This window comes from Rattus rattus, chromosome 14, assembly GCF_011064425.1.
Source record: "Rattus rattus isolate New Zealand chromosome 14, Rrattus_CSIRO_v1, whole genome shotgun sequence".
Classification (NCBI taxonomy): Eukaryota; Metazoa; Chordata; class Mammalia; order Rodentia; family Muridae; genus Rattus; species Rattus rattus.
Window position 1 is genome coordinate 60,395,916 of NC_046167.1, and position 14,079 is coordinate 60,409,994.

A 14,079-nucleotide genomic window follows, 5' to 3' on the forward strand; every position below is an offset into this window, starting at 1 on the left:
GAGAAAACATCTGTGACTTTGTGTTAGACAAAGGGTATTTGCATCAAATATGCAACCCATAAAATAATGAATAGATTTTCATCCACAATAAACGCTTGTTACTTTGAACACATTGTTAACAAAATTAAAAAGCAAGGTAGGTTTTGGAAGAAATGGAGCATAGCACATCGGTTTGACCAAGTGAGGATGGATAAGAAACTCAATCTTAGAAATAAGAAAGCAATCCTGTTCAAATGGGGAAATACTTGAACAGACACTTTATGAGAGAACACAAGGTGTGGGTGTCTAGGGGGATGGCTCAGTTGGGAAAGTGCTTGCTGTACAAGCGTACGGACCTGAGTTCGAATCCCTTAGTACCCAAGTACAAAATCTGGGCACAGCGTCATGGACAGACATGTAATCTAGACCTGGAGAGGCACAGTCATGAAGATTACTGGGGCATGCTGTCCAGTCAGCCCAGCCTGCTGGGTCAGTGAACCCCAGGGCAGTGAGGGATACTATCTCACAAACAAAGATAGTCACTGAGGAACACACACAGTATTGACCTTTGGCCTTCACAGTCATGTGCACACCTTGCCCCCCAAAGAGAATTGGGGTGACCAAAACTCACATGAAAAGATGTTTTAATATCTGTAGTCACAAATAAAATTCCGAAAATGTCACTCCACCCCTCTATGAGAATGGCTAAAGTTAAAGGAAAATTCTGACTATACCAAGTGTTGACAAAGATGTAGAGAAACCAGAACATTTACATATTACTGATGGGGGTGCTGTTTGGCAGTTTCTTAGAAAGTCAGAAGTGGACCACATGCATAGCCTATTCCCATGCCACGTATTACTTGAGAGAAAAGGAGGCGTATTTCCCTACAAATGTTTTAACATAAATATTTAAAGGATTTTATTTCTAACTGCCCCAAGCTGAGAACAAGTCAAGTTTTCTTCAAATATAAGCAGGTGAATTGTGGTCCACTCAGAAGGAATACTATGCAGCAACAGTAAGAAGGAATGGATGACTGATAAAACATGCTTAAACATGCTAAAACATGCTTAAACATGGATAGAAATCAAGTGATGTTGAGTGAAAGAAGCCAGCATGTATATAGGTATATACCTGCATGAACATGTATATACACCAAGTATATGCATACACACACACACACACACACATACACATAAACACACACAAATATGCACACATAAACACACACATACAAAAGCCAGCATATCTTTGATTTTTTTCACACATTTCTAGAAAATCCTAAAAATTAAAGAAATAGGTGGTCCATGGAAGGTGGGAGGAGTCAGGAGGTAGGGCTAAAAAAAATATGTGTAAGGAAACTTGAGGAATTGATGGAGTTGTTCATTGTCCAGGGAGAAGGGCCAGTTTCATCACTGTTGACATATGTTACCACTATGAAAGTGGAACCTTTTGTCCACTTATTTTGTACACACCCTTTATGCTTCAATAGATCTCTTTAAAGAGACCAAGCAATTCGTGTTGGTACACAGGTTTGTATGTCACAATCTGGTATAACTAGGGCTCAGAATCCTAGACACATAACTAAAGCTATTTTTCTTAATTCATGGATGATAATTTTTGAGACTTTCATGCACGATTATACTGCATATACATGATTTCCACCCTCCCTTTCCCTACTATAACACCTCCCATCCCGCTACCATATCTTTGTTGTTATGGTTGTTGTTGTGAGCCTGGCCTTTAATAGCTGAGCCATCTCTCCATCCCAATGGTCTATGTTTTAACTGATATCTATTTGTTCCTATTTATGGGGGTAGTGTGAGGTTTCAGGACAAGTATGCAAATGGGTCACAGTCCAATCAGCATAATGGGCTTGCTCATGTCAAACACTTAGCAATGTGCTTGGCCCATCCAAAGATGGTCTCTATCAGGTCTGCTTTTTCTTTGATTAGTGATAAGATACAGTTCCCTACTGTGCGGTAGACCCTTATGCTATCCTTCCTTTCCCAACCCATCAACCATCCTTGCTCCACATCTCTCCTCTCTAGCCTTTCCAAGCCTCTACAGACCCGTGTTCTACTTTACATCTATGAGATCAGCGTCTTTGGCTCACTCCTGAGTGTGAAAGGTGCAGCTGGTGTCTCCAGGCCTGCCTCGTTTCACCCCACGCCTGGCTTGTTTCGCTTTATACGTTATCTTGTTCTATTCCTATGGTTACCATTGATAGTATTTTATGCATTTCTGTGGTACAGCAGTATTCCTCTGTGTGTGTCAGGGCATAGCATTCCCCATTCCCCATCCACTAATTTTTATCCACTGTCTTATGTATTCCTATCTGAGATTCTATAGTAATCCATATAACTTATTTTTTTTCCTTGCTTTTACAGGTTTTGTGTAAATTCTGACATCTCATGCCCAAGATTCCAGACAGAGTTGGGGTTGGTGGCAGAGTGGAGAAGGAACAAGGGTAAGACTTACCACACCTATTGCCTAATGGGAGAGAAGGACCATGTAACTCATTTGGAAACTGGATTTTGCAATGAGTTATCACTGTATTTCACATTTAACAGCCACTCCAAGGGAAGGAGATAAACCTAGAAACCTGGAAACCATTACTTTGTCAAGGGTGTTGCTGCTATTGAAGAAGCTGTCTATGGCCAAGTCACAGATAGAGCAGCCTGATGAAATGGTCTTGACTATTTCCATCCCTTTAGCCCACAGCCTGTCTCTGGCTCGCTCTACAGCAACTGTCTTGTCCAGACACTGAAGTCAGCTGTAGCATTAGAACAACCTTTGAATGTGATGATGTCACAATGACCCAAGTCTCATTCAGAGGAAGGGCTGATGTGTTGCTAAGCAACGTTCTGTCTACTTAGGTGAATCCATCACTTACTGTGCTGTTGACCTTGAGGCGTACACAATGGCCTGAGATCTGTTAGGCTCATAAGAGACTTGGTTGGCATGGTTACAAAGGAAGCAGGATCTAGCATTACAAGAATGATATTAATGTAAGGTAATAAATGCAGTTGGTGAGTAGACCAAGGCTTTGCAGCTCTGGTGACACTTGGGATATCTGTAGAGTCAGAAGAGAGATCTTAAAATCTGACTGTTGGTGATGTAAGGCAGTCTAGGCCATAGGGTAGAGAGATATCCAGCATATTAATGAACCACAGCAACAAAATGATATCTTTCCTAGGTACATGTATAGGGGCTCTGCATTGGGGGCCTCTGTAACTCTCTGATTCTCTTAGTGCTTTTGTGGTGAATCAACTCCTGTTCAATCAGCTAACTGACTTTTTGCTCATGAAATGGCAACCGTACGCAGGTTTTCCCTACTACACTCCATAATTCAAGTTTGAGGCACCTCTCACGCCATCTCTCTCTCTTGACGGGGTCTCACTGTGTAGCTGAGGCTAGCCCGGATGTCAGAATTCTTCTGCCTCAGCATGTTGAGCACCAGAGTTACAGATGTCTGCCACCAAGCCTGGCCGTGCAGTCTTCTCATTTTACATAGAGATGAGTGGCTTCTTGGCTTGCTTCCATAACTGGTTAAGTTGGTCTCTCTAGCTCCTTTAAATTTTGTGCAAATATTTTATGAGATTAATTCTGTAACTTCATTGTTTCTAGAGTGCACTTTATCCCTGTCATTTGGGGGAAACAGGGTACCTATTTTTTTTAGCAGTCATTTTGGAACCAACAAGATTAATGAGTTTTTCTGAGCATGGGTTGGGTATGGCAAAGTCTGAGCTTGAGTCTTGGTTTTGAGGGTGGGAGGCGGGTGGCTTGGATATCCTGAAAGAACTTGGAGGTGTGTGCACATGCATGTGTGTCACAGTTAGCATGGAAAGAAGGCAAAGAGATGGAAACCCAAAGAGTGAGGTTGACTGGCCTTGAGACTCAGAGGTTTGCTGTGTCTATTACTAGATCTGTCATCTAGGAAATAGAATTATGACGAAATGGAAAGATAAAATTGGGAAAGACAATAAAGTAACTGGTTACTACTATAAACTTATTTTCCACTATTACTATTATTCACCTTATTACTATTATTTCACCTTTGTACATTTGTCTTGAGAAGGAGTTCACTTGGTAGCCCGGGTCCATCTCAAACTCATGTCAATCCTCCTGCCTCAGACTCCTAAGTAATGAAATCACAGGCATGTGATACCATAACTGGTTCGTCATTTAATTTAATGTTAAGAAATGTACAGGTTGAATTAACATTTTCAGACAAGCGACAGATGATATTTTTAATTTATTTTTTCCTCTCTGTTATGGGAGATGTCAGAATGTTAAATAATTTCTTCAAGAGCCTTAAAAATATGGACAATATAATCAGGTCCTTTCCTGCGTGTGCTCCCAATCCCAGAATTTGGGAAATAAATACAGGGAGATTGTGTGAGACTAGCCTGCAGCATATATTATGATTCTGTTACACACCCAAGTACACACACACACACACACACACACACACACACACACACACACACACACACACACACACACACAACACACACAACACACAACACACATACAAGTGAGTATCAGATAGGTTTTTACTAGCCAGGCTAAAGAACCTATAGACATAGCCAGTGAGATGGTTCAGTAGGCACGGGCTCTTACCCCCAAGCCTCATAACTTGGGTTCAAGCCAAGGGACTCACATAGCTCTGACTCCTGGAAGGCGTCCTCTGACCTCACATTCTGTGCTGTAACACACCCCCACCTTGCCAAATAAATAAGTATTAAAAAAAACAAAGACAAAACAGTGGTTCTGTAGATGTACAAACTCTCTGATGGTACGTGAGGACTTAGAATTTTCTTTACCACAGCCATGTGACTAACTGCCTAGGTCTCACGGATGTAGAGAAGGAGCGGCAGATATATGGGTTTTCATCACACATGAGGCCTCTCGGCCGACAAGATATCACTCTCCCAGGCCATTCTCAGATCCTACCAGGAGACCCTGGAGGCTCACACCCATTTCCTTGCTTTTATCTTGCTTTTCGGAAGCCTCTGTTTCTTTTCACCTTTTATCTGACTTGAGGACAACCCTTCCAGACACATTTTCCCCAAACCACATGATGGCTGCAAGCCAAGCTCCCCTTCAGAACATCTTTCCCATAAGCCCTATCTCCACCCTTTAAACTTATCTCGAAAGAATCAAGTCCAAAACACAGGCCTTCGGAGGCAGCATCACATGTATTCTCTTTCTGTTTTGCTCAGCTTTCCTGAGAGTAATTGTACCTCCCCTAGGAACCAAGGGTGCATTTCCCATTAGAGTTTGCTACTGGGACTTGCCTTTTTTTTTTTTTTTTTTTTTTTTTTTTGGCTTAAAAATCTCATTTTAATGAATGTTACATTCATTGTTAACAATACAATGTTACAACCACTATACTGCTACCCAAACATTATTAGTATTAGAACGTCTCCCAATATTATACAGGCCTTCACATTTGTCCTGGGAAGTCAGTACACTAACTGTAAGCATTCAAGAGTTGGTTTGAGTTGTAATGGGCTTGGGCTAGAGCTCAGGGGCAGAGGTCATACTGAGCGCCCAAGCCCTGGATTCAATCACTGCACAGAAAGAAGCAAAAGTACCCGTAGGAGAGGAAGTGCTTTCAGAATTACAAAGCAGTGGTCCAGGGGGTATCAATATGGTGCATGTCTGTAGGCAGAAGCTCACTGTGCTTCATAGCTCCCTTGCCTCGTCCTTCTCAGCGGGGAGACAGGTGTGGCACTTGCCTCTTAAAGCTTGCATCTGTCCAGCTCTCAGACCCACAGACGCTGCCTGGGAACTATGGCTTTGGGGTTGAGTACTCCTAGGCTTTCTCAATCTGGAGCCCTAGAGATAAAGATCTAGACTGAAGGGACAACCATATTTGGCTCTTTCTGGGCACTTATGGATAAGAATTGGTGCCCGCAGGTGAGAAGTCCTCTGGAAAATACCAGGTTGAGTCATCTCGTCACCTGCATGCCTGGCCATTTCTCTATCTTCTTTGAGCTGAGTTTCGATCCTTCACTCCTTATATGTCCTTACCTGCTATTTCCTCAACACTGCTAGAAGTGAGGGACCCAGAGAAGCCAGAGCCACATGGTGGAAAAAGCGCAGTCTTTCTGGGTATAGCTGACCACGAGAGTCAGGTGCTGTTCCACAAGGAAGAACTCATTTGCATTATGTGGAGCCTCTGGAATTGTTGGGCTTCCTTGTTACCGCAACTTGCTATAGCATTATCCTGACTAATGCACCTTCCAGCTGTGCTTAGTTATGGAATGGCACAGTGTAAGGCAAAGGCAGAAGTTAGAATGGGGGTAAACAGCACTGTGGATAAACTAGGTGCTTTCTCTGCGTGAACCAGTGAAAACCTGAGAGTTCTGAGGGTGACGCTGGGAGAGAGTATCACACTCCCTTTTAATGTAACAATGATTCTATGTGTGTCACAGGAGTTAAATTGGAAGACAGTTTTAAAAGAGAATAGAGACATACCGAAAATGTCTTTTACCAATCCACAGAGGTACAGAGTCAATCTTGTTATCAGAAATATAAACCAGAGGAGTCACCATCCCCCAGTTTGCAATGTGCATATAGGGCTGGTGAGCATGAGGCTGTTGTAGAGTCTCAGTGAGTGTAAGTGTAAGATAGTGCTTCTATGATATTTTAAAGATATTCTCTCTCTCTCTCTCTCTCTCTCTCTCTCTCTCTCTCTCTGTGTGTGTGTGTGTGTGTGTCTCTGTGTGTCTCTGTGTGGGTCTGTGTGTGTCTGAGTGTGTGTCTGTGTGTCTCTGTGTGTGTGTCAGTGTATGTCTGTGTGTCTGTGTGTCTGTGTGTCTGTGTGTCTCTGTGTCTGTGTTTTACATGCACATATGTCTGCACACTACATGGTTTGAAGTACTCTCAGAGGTCAGAAGAAGGCACTGGATCCACTGGATCAAGCATTTCAAGAGCATCATGAGCTTGCACATGGCTTCGGGGAACTGAACCGTGGTCCTTTGGAAGAGCATCCAGTGCCCTTAACTGCTGAGCCCTTCTGGGATTTCTCATCATGTGGAAAGTGACTTAGGTCTGGGTGGCTACTGATAGGTCAGGGGAAGTAGTCTACTTAAGTTTGTTCTACACAGTATCTTTCTTGCCTTACATCGACTGAGTAAAAGTGCCATTTTCAAGAAATTCCTCATGCTTCATGCTTTAGAATAAATGAGGCTCGTTTGTGGGGAAAGGGAACCATAGAAAACACTGTAAGCCCTCATGAGCTGGGGTTACGTCAGGAGAGTGTTCAGAAGAAAGGGAAAGTTCACTGGCATTTCGGGGTCCCACAGACTCTGTTGCCTTCTCCGGGCCTTGGTCCGTCTTGCTGATGGGAAATTTCCACAGCCGGACTTTGTGAGCCGTCATGAGACCTAGAAACCCTTCAGCAATGGCATCTGAGAAGAGAATGAAGCCTCGATCCAGATGTGCCTCTTTACAGGCTACCTTCACACCTGCAAGGCACCCCATTCTTAAATGTGCTTCTCATTCCCCAGACAAGCCCAAGGGGACCCACATCCTTAAATAAAACACCTGTCTGTGCTAAATTGCTTTTCATGGCTGACTTACACCTCAGTAAAACTAGAGGACCAGAAAAAGAATTAGTTTCACTCTGTAACTAACGTGCATGGAAGTGGTCAGTTTTGGAAGACAGGATATTTGTGCAAGAGGAAGAAGTCTGTGCTGTGATGCACACCTCCCTGGACTCACAGAATCCATGACAACAAGAGCAGCAGGATCATCTACAGGCATCTTCTCAGCGTGGAACTAACAGAGCTTAGATATATAGTACCATGACCTCAATCAGAAAGCCTTCAGATTTTCTGCATATCAGCAAATGACACCAGATTTGCCAAAATGCTCCATTCCTGGACCCCACCCAGGATGCTATGGATGAGAGTCACTGAGAATGGGTAGTGTTTGGAGATCTGTGTTGTGTTTCAACAATCTTTCCTGGTGATTCTGAGTGCCTAAGATTTGTGAAACATCCGTTCTCCCACAAGTTAGAAGACAAAAGCTTCCAATTCTGCCTCAACTGCAGTCAATGGCTGCCAGGGAGCTCTTTGAGACAGAGGGAAGAGCATGGGCGAATACTTCTCAGATGCCTTTTTGGGTCAAGTACCCTTTTTGGTTTAAACTTGTAAAGGTCTAATAAAATTAGGATGATTTTCATTTGCCCAGGAGAAACCGGAAGGTTAAAGGGTGCAGGATAGTAATTCTCAGTAGCGAGCATCTCTGCATCCCTCTAAGGATGTCAGAATAGTTATATTTTAAAGGATGACTAAAGAGCGTGTGTACAGTCACCCGTGCATTGTATGCAGGGGTGGGGGTCAACAGGGTTAAACATTGGTGGTCATACTTTTTCATTTTTAAGAGTCATTAGCAAAACCAAGAGGAGTATGGGCTAAGCAGCAGAAATCCCAATGGGGCATGGATTACTATGGTATTTTAAAGTACATAGTTTGGGGGTTTGTTTATTTGTTGTTTTTGTTTTTCTGGAGCAGAGGAGCTATTCTGTTTTATCCTCCTCCTCTCTGTCAGAGTCAGGTGGGCAGCCCGACCCAGGATAGAGATTTTGGAGACAACTTTAAAACAAGTATGCGTGGGTCTAGAGAGGAAAGGTCAAAAGACAGCTTTATATAGGGCAGAACAGCATGTGACATTTCAACGTTATCCACACCCAGAAAACCCTTTGGTCAGAGTGAATGGAGACCGAGGAAGCCTTGGATTTGTGAGACTGTCAAGAGAGGGGAGCAGAGAAAGTTTAGAGAGAAACGTTTTTTTAGATCATTCGCTTGTGTGGTGGTAGAAGTTGTTACGATCTGCAAGAATTTGGGGATCAAGTGTGCCATATTTTGGCCATTGAGCTATATATACTGGGGCCAAGGCATTTGCAGTAAACCAGTGAGGCTTTAATGTAGTCTCTGAGATTAGAGAAGGCAGGTGAGCCAAGCTCTGGGATCTGAGAGACCGGTAGAGAGGGAGCCAGGAACAGAGCAAGGAGAGATTTAGGGAATAAGGTTGAAAACAGAAAACTTGCCAGACGGAAGATTCCAATACAGGGAGAGGGGTCAGGGTCTTACCCAAGAGATGCCCCAATCGCAGTGGAAGCACACAGCAACTTGCTGTCAGGCGACGAGAGGTGTAGCCATTCCACATGGCAGGTACCCAGGAGGATTTAGCAGGTCCCAGGAGCCAGAGAGACCAAGAGTACACTTACCCAGTGGCCGAGGAGAGATGGATGATTAAAGCAGGTGGAAGAGAAGCAGCTGAAGAATCACACTCAGATATTTGGAGTTGAATGTGGTGGGCGACTGAAGGCAGAGGAAACAAATGCTCTATATCTTGTACGAGTCAAGTCAGCAACTTGGTTTGGTTATGAGAGGCTGGGCCCTTGAAAGGGGATTCATGTGTACCTCTCCTGGGCTTTGGCAACAAATATATATATATATACATATATATATATATACATATATATGTGTGTGTGTGTGTGTGTGTGTGTGTGTGTATGAGGGGGTGTAGTAAAGAAACTGGCAAAATGACTGCTCCGTATGGTTAAGATTTGTATTGGAAATGTGAAAGCGAGAACTACCAGAGGTCTCTGGAAGAGTCCAGAGCAAACAAAGAAGTAGATGGAATGAAAGAGGACAGGAGAGAATAGTTGAGATAGTGAGGTAGCGGGGGGGGGGCAAGAGATGAGAGAGAGGGAGTGGGAGCAAGATAGATGAGATAGATAGAAAGGTAGATTAGACAGATAGATAGATAGATAGATAGATAGATAGATAGATAGATAGATAGATGATGGATGGATAGATGATAGATGATAGATTGACAGATGGATGGATGGATGGATGGATAGATAGATAGATAGATAGATAGATAGATAGATAGATAGATAGATAGATGATGGATGGATAGATGATAGATGATAGATTGACAGATGGATGGATGGATAGATAGATAGATAGATAGATAGATAGATAGATAGATGATGGATGGATAGATGATAGATGATAGATTGACAGATGGATGGATGGATAGATAGATAGATAGATAGATAGATAGATAGATAGATGATGGATGGATAGATGATAGATGATAGATTGACAGATGGATGGATGGATAGATAGATAGATAGATAGATAATAGATTGACAGATAGATGAATAGATAAATAGATTGATAGATGATGGGTGGATAGATGATAGATTGACAGATAGATAGATGAATAGAAAGATATAGATAGATAGATAGATAGATAGATAGATAGATAGATAGATAGATTTGAGAATGGCTGGGTTATAAGAAGAATGAGTCGCTGTGGAGAAGGAAGCCCATAAGCTGGAGGGAGTTTAAGGTAAGGAGGTGAGAAGGACCAGGATATTAGCATGGACATGTGCAAAGGTAAGCACTTGTGATACTGAGCAGGCTGCAGGCCGGCCCAGGTCTTGATATGCGTACAGGTGCCGTATATTTCTTCTGCCAGAGCTAAGTACACGTGACTCTCTGGCTGATGGGAACTGATTCCCAAGTTGTGGAGAAACAGTGGCTTTCCTCTAACTTCCAGAAATCCTATAGTCCATTTTGAGCTCACTTCTGGATATATGGGCTGCCCTTTGGAGTTTGGGGAGCTCGAGTTTCCTTTGAACACCACATACATCACATCCTCCTCTTAATCAGACATAAGTATACAAAGAAAATGTTGACCTTGGCTCTGCACTGATCTTGTATCTACTAGGGAAGAAGGGACAGTGTCCGTGGATGGTTTTTGTCCCTGTGAAGTGTGATCTAGCTTTGTCTCCGGATTAACCACAACTCGCCTTTCCAATGGTCGGCTTCCTGCCTTCCTTTGAGGCAGCAGAGTATGAGTGCCAATGCTATTTTGCCGTTTACACACTTCTGAGCCAGCCTCCTTGTCTTTGCCAGGTGTGCCTGGGTAAATGTTTAACTACCAGTTCTCTGAAAACAAATCAAAATCAAACAACTCTGCAAAGGGTGCCTAGCCCTTCTGCAGCCCTCAGATGGCCCTGCAGGTGCGGTGTGACCTCCCCACTGCTTGTTGACGTCATAGTGGAATGGTGACCTCCGGGTCTGCTTTCCTTTACTGGGTTTTTGATGGAAGCTTAAATTTGAGAGTGTTTATGACTTCAGCAGAGCTTTTCCCAAAAGACGGTCCTGGCTAAATGTGTCCCTGAGCTGTTCCCAACTCCTGTCCATTCTCAACTCCGGTATGACGACTTGAAGCTAAGACAGTTTTGTGTCTGGGAATCTTCACTGTTGTTGCTGGAAGTCATTACTTTGTCTTAAAGCACCAAGGTGGTGTGAAAATTCAAGTGGTTGTTAATGACTTCTGGGGCAGTCCTTTTATTTACTGTCATAGCTACCTCACAGCCTCTTCTCCTGCAAGCCAAAGAGGTCTGTCTGCTTGCTGTGGCTGCTCAGAGATTTTTCTATTGGTCTGCAGTTGATGCTTCTCGGTGTGACACAGAAAGCAACTGTCTGGTGTCAAAGAAGAACTAACTTTTCCTTTAAAGCACAACACTTTAAGCATTTTTTTAAGCCTCCTATAGCCATTTTTAAGGTCTGAGGCAGGGGACCAAAGAGCCCAAGCAGCTGGCTCTTGGCTGACACTACTAAATAAAGAATGAGATCAAATACAGATTCCTCACCCCTACACCACAGCACCATGCCACGACTCCTGCCCTCTTCAGGAGTCAGTCCATAGGTACATTACACGGAAGCCCTTCTCTTTATTTTGAAGAGTCTTTAGGATTCCATAATGAGATAGATGAACTGATTTTCATGTATGCATGTATGTGGTAGTAGTGGTGATGTGTGTGTGTGTGTGTGTGTGTGTATGTTGTGTGCGTGGTGTGGTATATGATGTTTGTGTTGTATGTATGTGTGTGTGGTGTGATATATATGGTGTGTGTGTGTGTGAGTGGTGTATGTGGTGATGATGTATGTGTGTATATGTGTATGTATACCTCTGTGTGTGGTGTGTTGTGTCTGTGGTATGGTATGTAATGTGTGTGTGTATGTGTATGTGTGTGTAGTGTAGTGTGTGTGTTGTGTATGTATGTGGTAGTAGTAGTGGTGTGTAGTGTGTGATGTGTATGTGGTGGTGTGTGTGCATGTTATGTGTGTATGTGGGTATGTTTCTCTGTATGTCTGGTATATTCAGTGTAGTGTGTATGTGGTGGTGGTGGTGGTGTGTGTGTGTGTGTGTGTGTGTGTGTGTGTGTGTGTGTGTCTATGTCTGTGTTATATTGCCTGGGACTGAATCAAGGCCTTTCCTCATGCACAGCAAGCACTCTACCACAGCCCTCTTTTTACTTTTAAGCAGTCTTGAACACATTCTGTGGCCCAGGTAGGTCTTGAACTTCTGTTTCAGCCTCCCAAGTAGTATCATAAGCCTGAGACATTAGGAACAGCTGGTCATTTTCATCTGAACTCCCCTAGAGAAAGTTCATTTTCTTGTGGAGTGCTTTAATATGAATGGAGTTATTCAACTTGATCAGTGCAGAAAAGATCACACACACACACACACACACACACACACACACACACACACACACACACACAGGCTGCCTCTTTGCTAGGCTTTGAATAGTTCTGGAGGGTTCCAGGTTTACTCAAGCACCTTCTCTCCTAAGTCCCACTTGTATCCAGGTGACAGCAATAGAGATGGAAGATGAGTCCCTGTGCATAGCAGCATATCTATGTGGAAAATCACCAAACAGAGCACTATCTGATGTCCTATAATTAATGTTTTCTCTTCAGATATCAATTCCAGGCTTGGCACATCGTTTGTCACATGGTCTGAGAGGAATAGATCGCCGTGACACAAGAGAAAAGAGAATCACAGAATCGTGTTTTCTGTCAGTACTCACCCTCGCCCACATTTTCCCTTAAGGAGCGTTGGCACTTTGGATCTCCAGGATAGTTCCAGGGCTGCAGTCTGTTGGCCTGTTTCCTCCTTGTCATAGCTCCCCGTCAACAAGGCTGGTGCTGGAGACTCACAGTTCACTAGCCTTGAAGACAAAAGTTAGAGATGCATGTAAAACTCTGGAATGGGTCAAGACATTTCTGTCATTGAAGGGTCACATCACAGATGGTGGGGGAAGTCAAATGCACAGCCTCATGAACGGAATCCACCAATCATTTATCCGTGTATGCATGAAGCCATAGAAAGTTCTTGCTACATCTACTCAAATGTCAAAGATACATAAAACACGGCCCTGCCCTTACGCCGCTCACACTCAGGTTGTGAAAAGTGAGTCCTACAGTGACGGGTACCTTGGCCACATATGCAGTGTGCCAAGAGAGAACACCGAGAAGAGAGAAAATGGGCATTTGGTGTGTCTGGAGCAGTAGGCGTGTTATAGGTTTTCTCATGAGGGTCAGAGGTCAAGGGCTCTTTGCTGTCTGTAATCCATGGTCTTTGCTTGTTTTCTGCTCTCCCACACCTTCTGCCTCGTCTTGCGATTCCCCTTTAAACCAATTTACCGTGTTTCTGCGTTTATCTGTTTGAAGCCTCCATGTTCCTGCTTTTACTGTTCCCAGTAGCTTGAGAGGATCACTCAGGCCATGTGTTCTTCCTATCTCCCTCACAAAGAGGGAGAAGTAATAGTTTGGAAACATGGTCTTTAAATTGCTGAGATGCAAAGCTTAAATTTTGATTCTTTTTTTTATTCAGAAGAAAAATGAACTGGGCTTTCAGAGGGCTGCGGCTGGCCAGTACTTCACTTCACTTTCTTCTCTCACCTCCTCATAGCTGTAGGCATCAGTTTTATGTGGTGTGTGTGTGTGTGTGTGTGTGTGCGCGCGCATGCAAGCGCACGCCTGTTTGTCTCTCTGTCTCTGTCTGTCTATTTCTCTTTGCCTGTCTGTCTCTTTCTCTCTGTGTATCTCACTCTGTCTCTCTCTGTGTGTATGTCTCTCTCTGTGTATCTGTCTGTCCATATCTCTGTGTGTCTGTCTATTTGACTGTTTCTCTGTGTAAGTGTGTCTATCTCTGTTTCTGTGGGTTTGTGTGTGTGGGTCTGTGTATGTCTGTCTGTGTGTGTATGTCTC

At 43.5% G+C, this 14,079-nt stretch overlaps 1 protein-coding gene across 1 annotated transcript in view; it reads right to left on the reverse strand.

Moving 5' to 3' along the window:
• The window catches only part of Nedd9 (neural precursor cell expressed, developmentally down-regulated 9), a 115,863-nt gene extending 102,895 nt beyond the window's left edge, over positions 1-12,968 (reverse strand). The window contains exon 1 of the mRNA XM_032884280.1: positions 12,897-12,968. Within this exon, the coding sequence (XP_032740171.1) occupies positions 12,897-12,908 (12 nt within the window). The 5' untranslated portion in view covers positions 12,909-12,968. The remainder of the gene's footprint in view (positions 1-12,896) is intronic.
• Between the last annotated feature and the right edge of the window lie 1,111 nt (positions 12,969-14,079).